The sequence below is a fragment of the Anomalospiza imberbis genome, chromosome 6, assembly GCF_031753505.1.
Source record: "Anomalospiza imberbis isolate Cuckoo-Finch-1a 21T00152 chromosome 6, ASM3175350v1, whole genome shotgun sequence".
Lineage (NCBI taxonomy): Eukaryota > Metazoa > Chordata > Aves > Passeriformes > Viduidae > Anomalospiza > Anomalospiza imberbis.
In genome coordinates, this window is record NC_089686.1 from 5787847 (window position 1) to 5803085 (window position 15239).

The 15239-nt window shown below is 40.9% G+C and overlaps 1 protein-coding gene across 3 annotated transcripts in view; it reads left to right on the forward strand.

The window, feature by feature from the left end:
- The window catches only part of MNAT1 (MNAT1 component of CDK activating kinase), a 117113-nt gene that overhangs the window by 34121 nt on the left and 67753 nt on the right, over window positions 1–15239 (forward strand). For all 3 annotated transcript variants that reach the window (XM_068192140.1, XM_068192142.1, XM_068192141.1), the window contains exons 2-5: window positions 68–220; window positions 1824–1897; window positions 10211–10314; window positions 14298–14438. In XM_068192140.1, coding sequence (XP_068048241.1) covers window positions 68–220; window positions 1824–1897; window positions 10211–10314; window positions 14298–14438 — 472 coding nt within the window. The remainder of the gene's footprint in view (window positions 1–67; window positions 221–1823; window positions 1898–10210; window positions 10315–14297; window positions 14439–15239) is intronic.

Sequence of the window (15239 nt, forward strand, 5' to 3'; positions counted from 1 at the left end):
CACACTCCTGTGTTTCAGTTCCTGTTTAACATCTGTGTGCCTTTGCACCCCTTCCTTTGTTCCTCAGATGTGAGAGCTGTGTGGAGCTGCTGTTTGTGAGAGGGGCTGGGAACTGCCACGAGTGCGACACCCCCCTGAGGAAGAGCAACTTCAGGGTGCAGCTCTTTGAGGATCCTGCTGTCGACAAGGAAGTGGAAATCCGGAAGAAAGTGCTGAAAATGTGAGTGTCGCCATTTAAAAGAGCAGAGAGTAGATGTTTTTAGTGGATAAAAATTAAAAAAAAATTACTTATTCAGTAGTACAGAGGAGTTTTTTTTTTTTTAAGTGGCAAACCATAAAACTTGACTCCATTTATCATGGAGGGATTTCAGAGAATCTGATTTTGTGCAACAATTGAGAGCTGAATTCTCAACTTAGCCTTGAGGGATTCCTGCTTAGCATTAGAAGATGTTGAGTGTTTCTATGTGGCCTTCTTTGGCAAAGACTTGGCTCCAAAATGGAGATGATTAGATATTGAGGGGGTGAACATGGCAGTAGAGCAAGAAACAGGACCTTGATTGTTTTGTTCCCTGGGGACCTGTTCGGAGAGTTGAAGGCCAGTTCCCTTCAAAATCAAAATGGGCAAAAGGAGTTCACATTGTTTTTTGCTTCACACAGCAATTGTTAGTGGAAATGGTTCCTTACAAGCCTGGTGTTACCAGTCTTTCATGCAGATTTGAAAGCTCTTGAAATTGAGATAAATGAGGTCTAAGATTGCATCTCACTCCTTGTGGCCAGTAAGCAGCATTTTATAAGGAAAATATGGGAGCCAGTTGGTGTTTTGATAGAAGAAAATCTGATAAATGTAACGATCCAGAGAGGATTGTGTGTGCCTAAGTGAATTTACAGGTAAATTATAAGCTTGTCAGCCTTAATCTAAAACTTGGTACAATAGTAAATGAATCATCTGACGTTGCTGAGATGTGGGGAAACTGCCACTGAATACCAAGATGCTGATGTGGAAAGCAGTGATAATTTTGATGTTGGATTTTAATGTCTATTGAAGTTAACAGAAGTCAAACTGGAATAAGTCAATAAACATGGAATAAAACTTAATTAAAAGAGAAAATGTTAGAAAATGCTTAGCCTACTTGGATTTGCCAGATTAGTTTTTAGGAGGCAGAAAAAATGCCCCCAAATTGGAATATGGCCTCAATTCTTGGGATTTTTATATTCCTGGATGTCACCGTCCACAGATCAAGCAGAATCTCAGCTTTATATTTTCTTGGGAAGAAGGTCTGCCTGTCTTTACTTTCAAAAGCTGTCCATGTTCTCAGCCAATTGTCCCTTCATCTTTTTACTTTCTCCAGCTCTGAAGAGGTGAGTATGAGTGCTGGAACGGTCTATTGATATGAAATGAGATAATTGTGTCGCATTTTCAGTTTGCTGCTGACATATGCTTTCTCTTGTTGGCACAAAGCCAAACTCCCTTTTCTGATTGTTCTAGAAAAGCTTTTTTCTGTGGGTGTTGCTGTTGTCTCTGCCTTTGTTAAGAGGCTGGCTGGGAGTTACTCTGTCTTGGCCTCTGTGCTCATGTTTACCTGTAACCCTGGAAAAGGAATTGGCAAACAATAGGCAAAGATAGCACGGATTTCTTGCAGGCTGCCTCCTTTCCTTTGGGGCAGGCACTTCTGTCTCTCATTAAAGATTCTGGTCAGTTTGGGAGTCACAAAGCACACAGTAGATAAAACTAGATCAGTGCTTAATCAGCTTGCAGCAAAAGCCTTGTTGAATGGAAGTTGCATCTTTCTGTCTTTTATAAATACTTTTCTCTTCTCTCAAAGATACAATAAAAGAGAGGAAGACTTTCCCACTCTAGATGAATATAATGATTTCTTGGAAGAAATAGAAGAAATTGGTAAGTCTTAATGCTTGAATTTTTGATGTGCTGTGCTTATGAGACCATAAGCTTTTATCTTCTGACTCAGCTGCCTATGAGAATGTCTAAGTTCAGTTTCTGTAACATGATTTATCATTGTATCAGATTTTTATCTAATTACTTTTTTTCTGGATTTAGTCATATTTGCTGAACTGTAGGACATTGTTAAGTAAAACATTTTATCTGCCAGAGAAAAAAAACACAATCCAAAGAGGAAACAAGCTGGAAAAGAAAGGCTTGCAGGGGACTGTCAATGCTGCACTGGCAAAGATTAAAGAAAGAGAGGAGAAATTGAAATTTTCATTATATCCCTCCATTAGCTTTATCTACCATGACAGAAGCCATATGGTGTCTTTCATCATTTTTGCTTCTGCAAGTACAGTAGTTGAAGCAGCTTTGAAGCTGATGACCTTACATACCACTGTGGTAGCATTTTATGTTTCTGTGCAGAAGGAGAAGGTTTGGGAACAGACGTTGATTTCTTTCTCTTTGGATTAGCTGAAGCAGAACTTTGCCCTTCGGGGAAGGGACAATGTTATCAACAGAGTTTATTTTCTTCTTAGTTAGGGTGACTTGTGATTTATGGTGGAGTGATGGGTTTTGCTTAGAAAAACAAGGATGTGTTCAAAGGAGTGACTCCTAAATGGTTTGTTCTTGGTTTTTATGAGCTTCTGAGCCTTTTCTTTTTTTTGACCTGGAGGAAGAAGAGGTGACTTAGAGCTTGCAGGAAGGGCAGTGAATGTGATTTGAAGGAAACCATGGAGATGACACTTTTCCTTCATTTTTCTCAAAGGAGCCCTTGCTCCTCTTTGCACCGTGGTGTTTTGTAGAAATATATCCAATACACTTACTGCTGTTAGCAATGTATGATGTTTTTGTTGGCATCAGGAGGCTGAGGCTGCGAAGCCAAAATTGTGTGGCTGGGAAACACCAGGCACACTCACATGGGTCCAGATATCTGGAGGAGATGATGTGGGTGTAGCTTTGTTTGTATATTTTTTGGAATGGTATGGGGGAAGGAAGGAATGAAGAGAAAGAATAGCCAGAGGATCCTGGAAGAATCTGTGTGCTCATGGGAAGGAAAACTGCTTTTTTTCATGTAGCATTAAATACAATTTCCCACTTAACTGCTGTTGCAGGACTTTTCAACATCTGTAACAAGGTAATTGAAGTTTTGCCTGAAATTGTCTGAACCTCATGAATTTGTGCAGGATGTTAGGATTTTACAGCTCTTGAGATTAGGTGATTACATTGCAAATGGTTCCAAATCCTGTACTGGGAACTTGGTTTTAGAAGCAGCAGAAACCTGGCTGGTCTTGATAACCTTATGCAAAAAAAATGATTTGGCCAATAATTGTTTTGGCCCTGCAAATGCATAGTGAAGAAGCTTGATAGAGTTTTTAGGAATTGGAGTTAGTTACCTGAGGGGAACATCTGAAAATTGAAATCCAGCTGCATTCTAGTTCATTCATGTGGCAGCCAGGGTGATGAGAGGAAAGAAGGGATGCAGTCAGAAGACCCTTAATTTTCACTATCAGTGAGTTCATTTTTGATATCCCAACTCCAGACAGATCCCAAAGGACAGGTTAGAGTCAACAACACTGCTTTAGGCAAGAGTTCAAGCCTTGTGTGCTTTCCCTGGTGACAAAGCCCATTGCACATTTGTCTCCAAGCCCATCCCTGCTGTGGTCCTGGGCAGAATTCCCCACCTGGCAGTTGTCTGGTGTGACATTTTCCAGTGCATGTTGTGAATGGTGTGACTGAACAGTGTGTTAAAAGTCATTGACTCTGTATGATAATTTCACACTTTACTGCTGAGAGGAGTTATTTCATTTTTGTGTGTCTCTGAACTCCCTGCTTGCTTGCTTGCTTGTGTGGAAAACTGGGCTGCAAGATGGAAAAGAAAGGATGTGCAGGGCAGCTTTGCCTTGTGAAGCTGGTGGTTGGGAAGGTTTCCCCCCTCCTCATGCCCCAAACTTTCAGTTTTTCTGTGAGAGGGTCAAAGTGCAGCTTTACCTTTTTTTTTTTTTTTCCTCTTTGCTGGAAGGTTTTGTTTCTGGAGTTGTTGTAGGGGCTTAAATGAAGTAGTTGCTTAGCACAGACAAAATGTAAACATCCTGTATAGGTGTATTTCACGTAGCCCTGATTCTGGTAGGTTTTCCAAATATTCCAGGTAGGTCAGCTCCAAAACTAGCCATGGAATGAGACACAGCAATTGCTGACTTCACTTGAAACACATTTTCCCCCTTCATATCAGCTGTTTTTTCCCTACAGACTTTTTCTATAGAAATAGAAGAGTTGGATGGTGCAGCAGCAGCATGTGTGTGTGTGGGAAGGTCAAACAAACATTAGGGTAGTCACCTTTTAAGATTTCTATTATAAAAACCAGGTTTTTGAAGTGGTTTAGAGTGTAGCCACTGAATAATGCTTTGGGCAAAAATGTGTTAAACAAGGCTTTAAATAAAAACCACATTTTAAAGCGAGTTCTCCCCAGAAGAAAAATCAGTTGGACAGTTTGAGAGCATTGTAAGCCCAGTTTGTTGTCATTAGCACTAGGAATAAAAATAAAGTGAAAGGGTTAAAACCTGCCTTTGGGAAAGGTGTGGACAAGGTGTATCTGAGTGAGTCAGGTCTGTGCCCATAGGGCAAGAGGGACCTGGTTAAACCTTTGAGTGTTGCTACAATTTGCACTCTGTGGCCACAATGTGAATTTTGCTTGCTCTTTCTACAAAGTTTTCTTCTTCCCCCAAGTATTTCTTCTTCCCCAGAGTATCTCTGGCCACTTTTCAAGCCCTGTGTGAAGGCTCTTGGAGCAGGACCCACCTCCCAGCGTGTGCCTGGCACCTTCTCCTGGTACCCGAGTGAGGCCCCCAGGCATTACCACAATGGTTATGGGTAATTGCTGCCTTTTAAAAAGCATTCAGGTCCGAAGGAGGCTGCTGTTATTTGTGTATTCCTGTGTCTCCCTGATCCTCCAGGACTTTATGCAATACCCTCAGAACGCTTATCTGACAAGTGATCCTTGGATAGAAAGGGTTTTGCTATCTGTGATCACTTGTGGGTTGTGCTGTTTATTGTTTTGTGGTTTGGTTTTTTCCCCCCTCTGTGTGTGTGTTCTCGAGGATGGTGATGCTGGTCCCGGCACAGGCAATAACCCAACTGAAAACTGGGCAGCTTTATCAAAGATCTGTTTCAGTCATCACACTGTTCCAGCCAAAATGGTGTTTCTTAGAGTGATGGGGCTGAGTGATTTCAGTCATTCATTGCTGTTTACAGCTCTTCTGGAAAAGTTATTGACTCAATAAAAGACTGCTGAGGATAAATAGAAATAATCATTGATACCTAACTAAACTTTTCTGGCTTAACTGTGGGTTTTCTTTTGTTTCTGAGAATTATTTTGTTATAATCCCAGAAATGTTGGTTGGAAGGGATCTGTTAAATTCTTTTCCATCTTTTCTCCCCCTCATTCCACTCCTACCCCTTTTAAAAGTACAGGGGTCAGGCATCAAAAGCACCAAGGGAAGTTGCCATAGTAGCCTGGGACATCCCAGGCAGACTGAGGATGAAGTTGTGTCTCCTGTAGCACTCTGACATTCCTAATCTGGGGTTTTAGGGAGATGATAATTTAGGAGTTGTTTGTAGTAGGATGGGAGGAATATTGTTTATAATGAACTAATGCTAATAATTTTCAGTCTTAGTCTAAAACTGGGAGATTTTGAGGGACTTAGTCCTGCAGTGGTGTGATATTCATTCATACTGCTATGTCTCTGGACAAATTATTGTGCCATTTAATTAAAATTTTTGTCTCATTTTCTTTTTTATAACAAGGAAAAATATTTTTCCATTTGTTGTAGAATTGTATAGTGAACGTTGTTGTTGTGAAAAACAGAGAAAGTCCCTGTAGAGGCTGAATTTCAGAACTTGGGAGTTTCACCTAAATAGAATGAAATGTTTCACAAAAACACAATAGTCTTCCTGTTATACTTAACAGATGTCTCAAGGCAAGTCATTTTATAAACCAACCAATGTGAGATGGATAAGTAGATAAATAATTGTTGCATACAAAACAGCTTCTGTTTCTTTTCCCTGAAGGGCTTCAGGCCTCTTATATCGGCTTATGCTATATTTCAACATGGACAAAAATAAGTCTGTCTTCTCTTTGAAACCTTTTCAAACCAGCCATCTGCTTTGCCACTCATATTCAGATCTACACCAATATTTTTTCAGGGTAGGTGTAGCATATGAGTTGGGATTTTTAACTCTTTCTAGTTCTTCTTGTTCTATAATTTTTTTTTTTTGAGTTATGAAGTATATTTAGAATAAATTTCTGGCAAAACTCAAAGCAGGCCAAATAAAAAAAGTGCTGCATAGTCCCATGTTAAAGTTTGTATGTTGAGTGTTAGCAACTGTGTTCTTTGGTTTTATAATTGTTGGGTTTTAAATGGCAAGTAACTTGTGGAGGGGACAAAGGGCAAGAGAAGGAAATAACATCTTAATTATTTTTTTGTGCCCTAGTGCCCCTTGCAAAGCAGACTTGTCAGCTTTGTATTGTGAGGCTACAATGGCAAGAATTTGTATTCTATAAATATTGATGAACAGAAGTTTGAGGCTCATGAAAAATTTATTAGAAAATATGTTGAAAGATGTTTTGGCTGGCTGGCTGGCCACTGGTGACCATGCAGTGTCAAAGAGCAGCTTGTTTTGCTGGTAGGTGTTTATTGTAGGAGGGAAGATGCTGTTTTCATGCACTAAAGGGCAGCTGTTGACACTGAAGTTGATGTAGGCAGATCCAGGTCACACGGTTACACTTTCCATTGTTTTGCCTTTTTTTTTTTTTTACACTTTTTAACACTCTTTTACACTGTTTCCAGTCTTGCAACAAAATGTCTTAAGTGTTTCCACTCTTGAAATGTGGACAATTCTGTGTTGAGGAGGAGATGCTTAGGATCAGGACAATGTTTGTCGTCTGTGGCTATAGATCAGTATTCTCTGGGACAGGTTACCCTGGCCTTTGAGGGGGCTGGAAGTTAGAATCTCTGATTGTTGGCGTCCTACAATACCCTTGAGTGACAAACCAGGATAAAATGGGCAGAGCAGAGTCAGCGTGGTGTGAGCAGATCTGACTGCTGAGAGGGTTGTGGCTGTGGTTTGGTTCTAACCACAGCAGGAAAACAAGGGGGGATAAACACTTCCACTATGAGCAGAGCAGTGGGCTTTTAGGGTGCCTATGCAGGTGGCTGCTGAAAATTTCCCAAACATTGATGCAGAAATAGATTTTTTTTTTTTTTTTTTTTTAGATAGAAATGTTACTTCTTGTGAAGTACCAAAATACACCCATTTTTATAAGCAGTTCTCAATAAAGGTAGGCATCTACAAGTGATTAAAGCATGCCTGCTTTTCCCCAGTATGAGTTTTAAATCTTAAGCTTCTTGTTTATGGACCAAATTGTGACCAGTTGAACTTATTAAAGATAACTGAGAAAGAAGCAAAAAAAAAAAAAACAAACCCTGAAGGTTTCAAACAGCAGTTATTGCAAAACAGAGATCATCAGCTTATGGCTAGATTTATTTTTAGAGAAATATTCACGATGTTCAGGAGCCTAAAGGCAATTTGGCATCTCCTCATGCACCTGAAGGTGGCATCTGGGCATCCTGCTAGCACAGCATGGCTCATGTGCTATTTCTTTCTTGTGTCGTCATTGAAGAGTTGAGAGCTTCTGTGTGGATTTAAGTTGTAGGAAGTGCTGACATTATCATGCAGCTGCTGTCACTGCAGAGCCCTGGGCTGATTGTGTGCCAGCATTTTCACATGACACTTCTTCTGTGCCCTATACTCAAATATTAAAACTTGTTGTCAGTGGGCAACTGTAGGCTGGAACTTTGGCTGTCAGATTGCCATTAAAATACTAAAGATTTAGACTAAAATAATGTTTTACTGAGGAGAGGTTGCTTCAACCAAAAAGTGTGTGTCACAATATGAAATAGGAAAATGTTATTCCTTTTGGAGAGGAAAAAAAGCCCAAAACATTTGGGATGGTAGCTTCCTTCCAAAACCCAAGGAGCTGAACTTTAAATGGCTTGTTTGGGTTATGGCAGTGCCCAGAGGTCCCAGCTAGGATGAGATCAAGACCTCAGGGAGAAGTGCTGCCTGAAGCTATAGTGTGGAGATAGAGCAGGTGGTGTGTAGGAGAAGGGAACCTTTATTTCCCCTTTTCTGGTTCTTGCCAGTGGGAGACCTCCAGTACAGAGGCCCAGTGGTCTGCCCAGGAACAGTAGCAAAGTTCAAAAATTCAACTCAGGTGTTGATTCTGAAATTCTTAAAGCACAAACTCAGCCATCTTGGATCTTCCCTCTGAACTGAGGATGCTGGGGTGGGGCCGGACGAGTTCAACTGCTTCAGGAGCCAGACTGAACTGAAATGCTGTTCCTCTTGATACTGCTTATTATTTGGAAAATGGGAAAAATAAATACAGCTTTTTTTTTAAGGTTAGGAAGTTCCTGAACTGTATCTTGCTGAGCCCTTTTTTGTGGCAGTTTGAGGAAATTGAGTATTTTTAATAAGAGCAAGATGATGTGGTGGTTGGTACTCCTGGAAAGAAAGTATTCCTATTCCCATCTGTACCCTTTTATTACTTCCCTGGTACCCTCTCTGGCATTCAGCCCGTGTGTTGAGCCAGTTCAGGTTACTGGAGGATTTCTCTTGACACTGCAGAGTATCTAAGGGAGTTCTGGAATCAGAGCAGGAGAAAGAGTGAGGCCTGTGCTTGGGGAGAGGGGCATAACAGCAGGAATGCCTCCCTTGGCAGCAGTGAGCTGGGCTGCATCCCACAGCTCTACCACTTTGGACCTTCCTGTTTCTTCTTACCTCCATTTGCTCCTGGCGTTGATTTCTTGATGTTTCCTTCACTGTTCTCACCTGGTTTGCCAGTCTGGGCTACTTTTGGTTTGGTTTGCTTAGAACCCTCCTAAGTGCCCTTTTCTGCCATGTTACCTGTGGGGAGGATGAAAGAAGGGATCTGATGTTCTCCAGACTGAGATGTGTGTTACCCTGATGAGGAACAACAGACTTCATGCTGCTTCCTTCTGTTCCTCTCCAGCAGCCTCCCTGGTACAAATGACTTGGCAGTGGTGCCTGTGCTCAGGCTTGGCTTGGCCCTGGTTGCCTAAAAGCCTAGGAAGAGAGAACTGAACCAAAACCTCCCAAGTGCCATGCTGGTGTTTCCACAAGACCCTCCTTTCCTCTAGGGTCTGACACAGCACAGTCACTGCGCGGTTGTTTCTTGTGGAGGATTTATCAATGGCAGAGCAAGTTTCCTCACTGCTCTTGTAGGCGCGTGACAGAGCTCTTGGAGGCTTTGAGTGCTCTGTGCTGGCACTGTTCAGTAGCTCTAAGGCCATGGGCATGAGCCCAGCCCAGCATCCACTCAGGATGGGGATCACCAAGCGACTTCCCAGTGATAACGGCGTTCAATTGGAATTCACTTGACCCACAAGTGAACCAGTGACCTAGAGGTGAAGGGCTCAGGCATTGTATCAAATTACAAATCATCCAAACCTATCTACATCTTTCAAGCTGTTGATTATAGAAACTGTTCCATTTCTTGAGATATCCATGTGTAGATAATTGGGAATGTTGTGCTAAACTATGGAGCTTGCTGGCTGACCCTGCTTGCTCATAATTACATGAGATATAGTCTGTCACCATTGAGAGACATCAAAAGAATGTCAGCTGACCTATTAATCTGCAAGCATCTGCAGATTCCTCATAATAAAGGTAATTGTACATTGGTGCCTTTTAAGTTATCAAGCAATGTGATTTTTTTTTTGTGTACCTGAGAATTCAGTCACCGTAGTCTTTGTGCATTAGATATTCCCTGTGAAATGGAACGACTTAATTTCCAGCCATGTCTTCATATGCCTGTGTTTGGTCTAATTTAATTTTACAGGAATCACCATGTTCTTAGCTATAACTGCTACTTGGAAAGGTCAGTGTTTTATGAATAATATGATGATTATTCATATGGATCATTATAGTGTCACAAAATGGGATTCAAGATTCAAATTTTAATCTCCTACAGATGTGTAAACCTACAGAAACTCTGCTGGCTTTTGTTGAAGTGCAGTGACTTAGCAGATTGTCTCTGTCTTTATATGGCATGTTTAAATAGGTTCTGTTACTGCAATGTTTATATTTGGCTAGAAGGGATAGAGAGCATAAGAATAGTGTTTCTTTGTCATAGTCATGCATGCTGACCTAATACTTTTGCTTTCTGTCTTTATAATATTTATGCAGTATTTAACTTGACCAACAATGTGGACGTGGAGAACACCAAAAAGAAAATGGAGCTGTATCAAAAGGATAACAAAGAAGTCATTCAGAAGAATAAGTTAAAACTGGTTAGTAACTTCTCTCCCCTACAAATTTTATTCATTTGTTAAGGAATTAAAGGATTTGTGGAGTACTTGCTTAAAACAAATCAAAGCTGAAAGCACTATGCAGAGTTCTTTGTATTTAAATATTGAGGTTGATAGTTGAAATGTAGTTATGCTTTATTTTGGGAAGGGCTTGAGGAGAGGGGCAGGCAGTAGAGCCTGTGTCTCATACATCACCACGGCATGTGTGCTGGCAGTGTCGTTGGACAATATCCAGGAGAGATGAAGTTCATTCCTACACCAGGACAATCGTTCCTTTCTCATCTGAAGGAAAAAAGGAATCCAGACTCAGACATTATGAAGCTCCCAGGAGAGAGTTGTAAAACTGAGGCAAAACACAGGCCTGGTTTATGCAAAAATCAAAATGAAAGATGTTGAAATAAACATTAAAACTTTTGTTCAAGAGCTGATAACAGTAACATCAGGGATTTTGTATACATAATCTGTATGCAAAATACAGGGTTCTTTGAAGATTCATTCATTAAATTATGGCTCACATATAATTTTGTTCTTTAAAAATAAACTTCCATGCATTTATTCCTGTAAGAAAAGTTTAATCTGTTAAATATTTTTTCAGCATAAAAATACACATTGTTATCAGCTCTTGAAGGAAAATGTCTGCCCAGAGGGTGACATAACAAGGGTTTGTGTTTGTAATCCAGTTGCACTAAGGACTTGCTTTCAAATCAGTAGGGGTGAAATCCTCGCTCCCCTGAAGTCTGTGGCAAAACTCTGAGTGATTTCTTTAGCTCTAGGATTTCACAGGAGGAGATTGGAATCTGAAAAATGTTTGTTTGAACCTCTTCCTTTTAAAGGCAAGGAAATTTCCCTAGGGGTCCATCTCTGATCTGTTATCCTGTCTCTGACACTGTGCAATATCCTCTGCTTCAGAGCTTGAAGAGACCTGCCAAAGCTTTGGCTGCGTGTCTTATTTTACAATGGAGCTGCAGCCTCTGGGGTCACAGTGAGAACAGCTCTGTCTGCAGCCCACCTTCCCTTCAAGGAAGTGGCTCTGACAGCCTGTGCAGGGGCTGTGTGATGCTGTCAAGCAGCTCTGTAATACCCTGTACCCACTCAAGCCCCCAGGACTTCTATTTGCTGTGCTCCACAGTCCTGCTGTGCTGCAGGCTGGAAGCTGGGCAAGCCTGTGTGAATCCAGACTCACTGAAGAGCTGGAAACATTTCTTTTTTTTTTTTTTTCTTTTTCAACATTTGAAACATTCATAATTTCTTTTTCAACAATTGAAACATAATAATAGACTTTACACAGTGGTTATTACAAAAACTGCATGATCTTGTCCATAAATTTCCTCCTCTCCTAAAATCTCAAGTGTTGCTTTTCCTCTCCAGCTCCTCTTAGCAAGTTTTGGAATGTCTTTACTCCATGTATGGTAAAAGGTGTCCTACTTTCTTGCTTAAACTTTTTATGGCCAGTCGTTGTCCCTACATTCTTGACTTAAATTTTTCTGTCCACTGTAATAGGTTGCTTCTGAGGGATATAGATATTTTCTGTCCCTCTTGTTGTTTTTGTTACCCTTTGCCCGCTCCACTGTGATTTGTGTTTGGCAAGCAGAAGGGGCCAGAATTGAATGCAGAGATCTCTCGTAAAGGAACTCTGTTTTCCCATCCCTGCTGGAAATACACTAATCCTAAAACTATTCTTCTCTTGTAGTTTAGAAAAAAGTGAAGATCTTGGTGTTCTTGTAATTATAAATTGACTTTTTTAATATCTAGATATTTATATACACTTTTTATTTTTAAAACCTTGCACTCTGAGTGAACTATAGCTTTTCCAGTGTTTCTCCCTTAAATATTTGCACTTCTCCAGTCGTAGGGTAACTTGTTGCTTCCTACTTTATCACTAAATGTTTAATTTCGCTTGCTGCTTTGTGCAGTCTTGAAATAGTTGTGTCTGAATTCTGTGATGTGAATGTGCATGTTTTCTTGATTACCCTTTCCTAAATGTGGCGAAATGTGATTTTACTTTCTATTCTTCACTTGTAGGCTTGAGATTACCCCAGGCTTCACTGTCATCATCTTTTCCTTCACATATTAGGATTGTGTTGAGATTATCTCTAGTCTGGACACAACCCTTGTTGCCTATTGAACTCATCCCTTCTTTTACTGTTTAAAGAATTTGATCTGACACGTGATAATTCTTCCATTTTCCTGTAGTCTGCTCTGGTTTAGGTTTGTTTATCAGTTTACTTATTTCAGACTATAATTTTTCTGGGCTGTTTCTTCAGACTAGGTCTGTCAGCACTTCCCTACAAGTTTTGTTGTGTTTCAGTGCAAATTCCAGGCAGTCTTTAGAGATAAATGTGGAAGAGCCTTGGAATGTCTCAAAGACCTGAGCTCTTCTGTCTTGTTGACTGAACTAACTAAATCCCTTAATTTTCAGACATAACCTCAGCTAGAAATATGGGGATTTTCTTGTTTGTTTTTTTTTTTCCTTTCATTAAATGCAAAGAGAACCCAATTTCAGGTGGTTGCTGGTTTGGTGACCAGCTTTTTACCAGTGTCACTGCAGCAGTTACAAAATGGAAGCAGCTTCTGTTGGCTCAGTGGCAGGTGATGAGATCTCCCAGGAGTAATTCAGCCTCACTGGGATCCACTGGCTCAGTCTGCTTGGTGAAGGGATTTTTTTGGGCATATTTTGGCTTTATTAGGTAGCTGTGCTTTATGATATAACTTTTTGATTAGAACAAGCTTTACTATGGTCTTGGCCTCGATAATGGTCACAGAGTCACAGAATAAGCTGAGTTGGAAGGGACCCACAGGGATTATTGAGTCCAGCTCCTGGCCCTGCATAGCACCACCCCCAAGAGTCCCACCCTGTGCCTGAGAGCATTGTCCAAACATGCCTTGAACTCTGTCAGGTTTGGTGCTGTGATCACTGCCCTGGGGGGCCTGTTCCACTGCCAGCCACCTCTGGGGGAAGAACCTTTTCCTGATATCCAACCTAAACCTCCCCTGACACAACTTCAGACCATGCCCTTGGGTTCTGTCACTGCGTACCACAGAGAAGAGATCAGTGTCTTCCCCTATGATGTTCTGCTGAAACTCCTTTCATCAATAAATCATCCATTAAGTTTATAAAATTTTAATTATCTTGCCATTTTTACTGCGTCTCCCTTTGCTTTAGTATATTTGATGGAGAAGATTTGGAAAATGTTTCCTGTATGTTTTTCCTTGTACTTTCTAGCAACCAAACTGACATCCTTTGATCCACCTTCTTTATAAAATTGTTAAATCCTCTTATTTTCCTCTGTCTCTGAGCCCTTTTCTGTTTTTTTTTTCTTTCACTGTGATTTTAAATACAGATTACCTAATAGTTTGCACATTAAAAAAATACTTGCCAAGAAATAGATCTGTAACAAAAACTTGTCATTTTGTACTAGTAATCTTTCTTTTCATCTCATGTCACATGACTGCAATCCAGGTTATATGAAAAATTCCTTATTTTCTGAAAATGTGACATTTTCACAGTTAGTGCATAAATGCTTAAAGATACAGGCTTCCCTATTTCTCATTTTTCTTCTACACCGCTTATAAGCACAGTGTGCTTTGCAAAGTGGATGCAGCTGATCTGGGATGAGTGGGATGATCAGGAACAGTATTGTGGGATCATGTTTTTGTTCACCCTACTTACATCATTGAGTTACAGGATGTGTGGGAGCCAAGAAGGGCTCACTTTAGAGTGAAAGTGGGGAAAAGCCATTCCCTAACATTTAAGGAGTCGGATCTGACTCCAGTGAGCAGCAAGTTAAAAATCTTAACTTTACACTGGACAATGAGGAGGTAGAATAATCATCCATAATCACCTTAAAATTTTGCTTTAAAAGGTAGATTTTGGCTGCTTTCCCCTTGCAGGGCCTGCCTGGGGTTCCCTGGGGGGCAGTGGAGCTGTGGGGATGCTGTGAGCTGATTTCTGATTTCCCTCTCAGACGCGGGAGCAGGAAGAGCTGGAGGAGGCTCTGGAGGTAGAGCGGCAGGAGAGCGAACAAAGGCGGCTGCTCATGCAGAAGGAAGAGCAGCTACAGCAGATGATAAAAAGGAAGAATAAACAGGCACTCCTGGATGATCTGGTGAGTAACAAGAGCAGAGGCTTTGAAAGCTCAGTAGCATTGACATTCATCTCTATCACTGCTAACTGCATGGAATTAACAATCTGTCCCTGTTTCCCTGTTTTGCATGTTTTGTGTTTCCATTCTCACCTGCCATTTATTTCAGTGTTGCAAACCACTCTGGTTGTGGTAAGCTAGGGGCTGGATGAAGACTGCTTCTGGGATTTGTAGATTTAATTGGGCTCTACCACTGTTGGCTTGTTAAGCAGTTCTGAGTAGTGGCTGAGAGTTTGGTGTGTGGAAGCAAAAAGGTCATCAGGAGGTGCTTCTTGACTCAGCCACCTCTGCAGTGGAGATGGTGGAGAGCAGTAACCTCATGAGTTATCCAAGCATTGGTCAGCCCTTGCTCAATCACAGCACCTAAGTGATTGGTGTTCCCTTTGAATGCAAAAACGACTGCAATGAAAAGTTTTCTGCCTTGATTGTGTCATGTTCTCTTACTGCAACTTCTCCTGTACAAGTTGCTCCTGTTGAAGTGGAAGAAGCTTGTGTAGACACAGAGGACAACAGACTGCTTTTGGAAATCCTGGTAATCTTGATTAATTTACTGATTCTGCATCTGAAATGCAATAACGTGTGGGCATAGAGAAACTCACTAAATGTGTTACTTAAACAAGGTTCACGTCTCAATTTTTTCAATACAAGTGTGTGTACAGACATGCATACACACATTCACAGGTTTAACACCCATAAGGACAGTCTGTGAACACACAGTCTGTGTGTAACCTTGAGGGAGATCAGAAAAAAGAAGTATGTATGCAT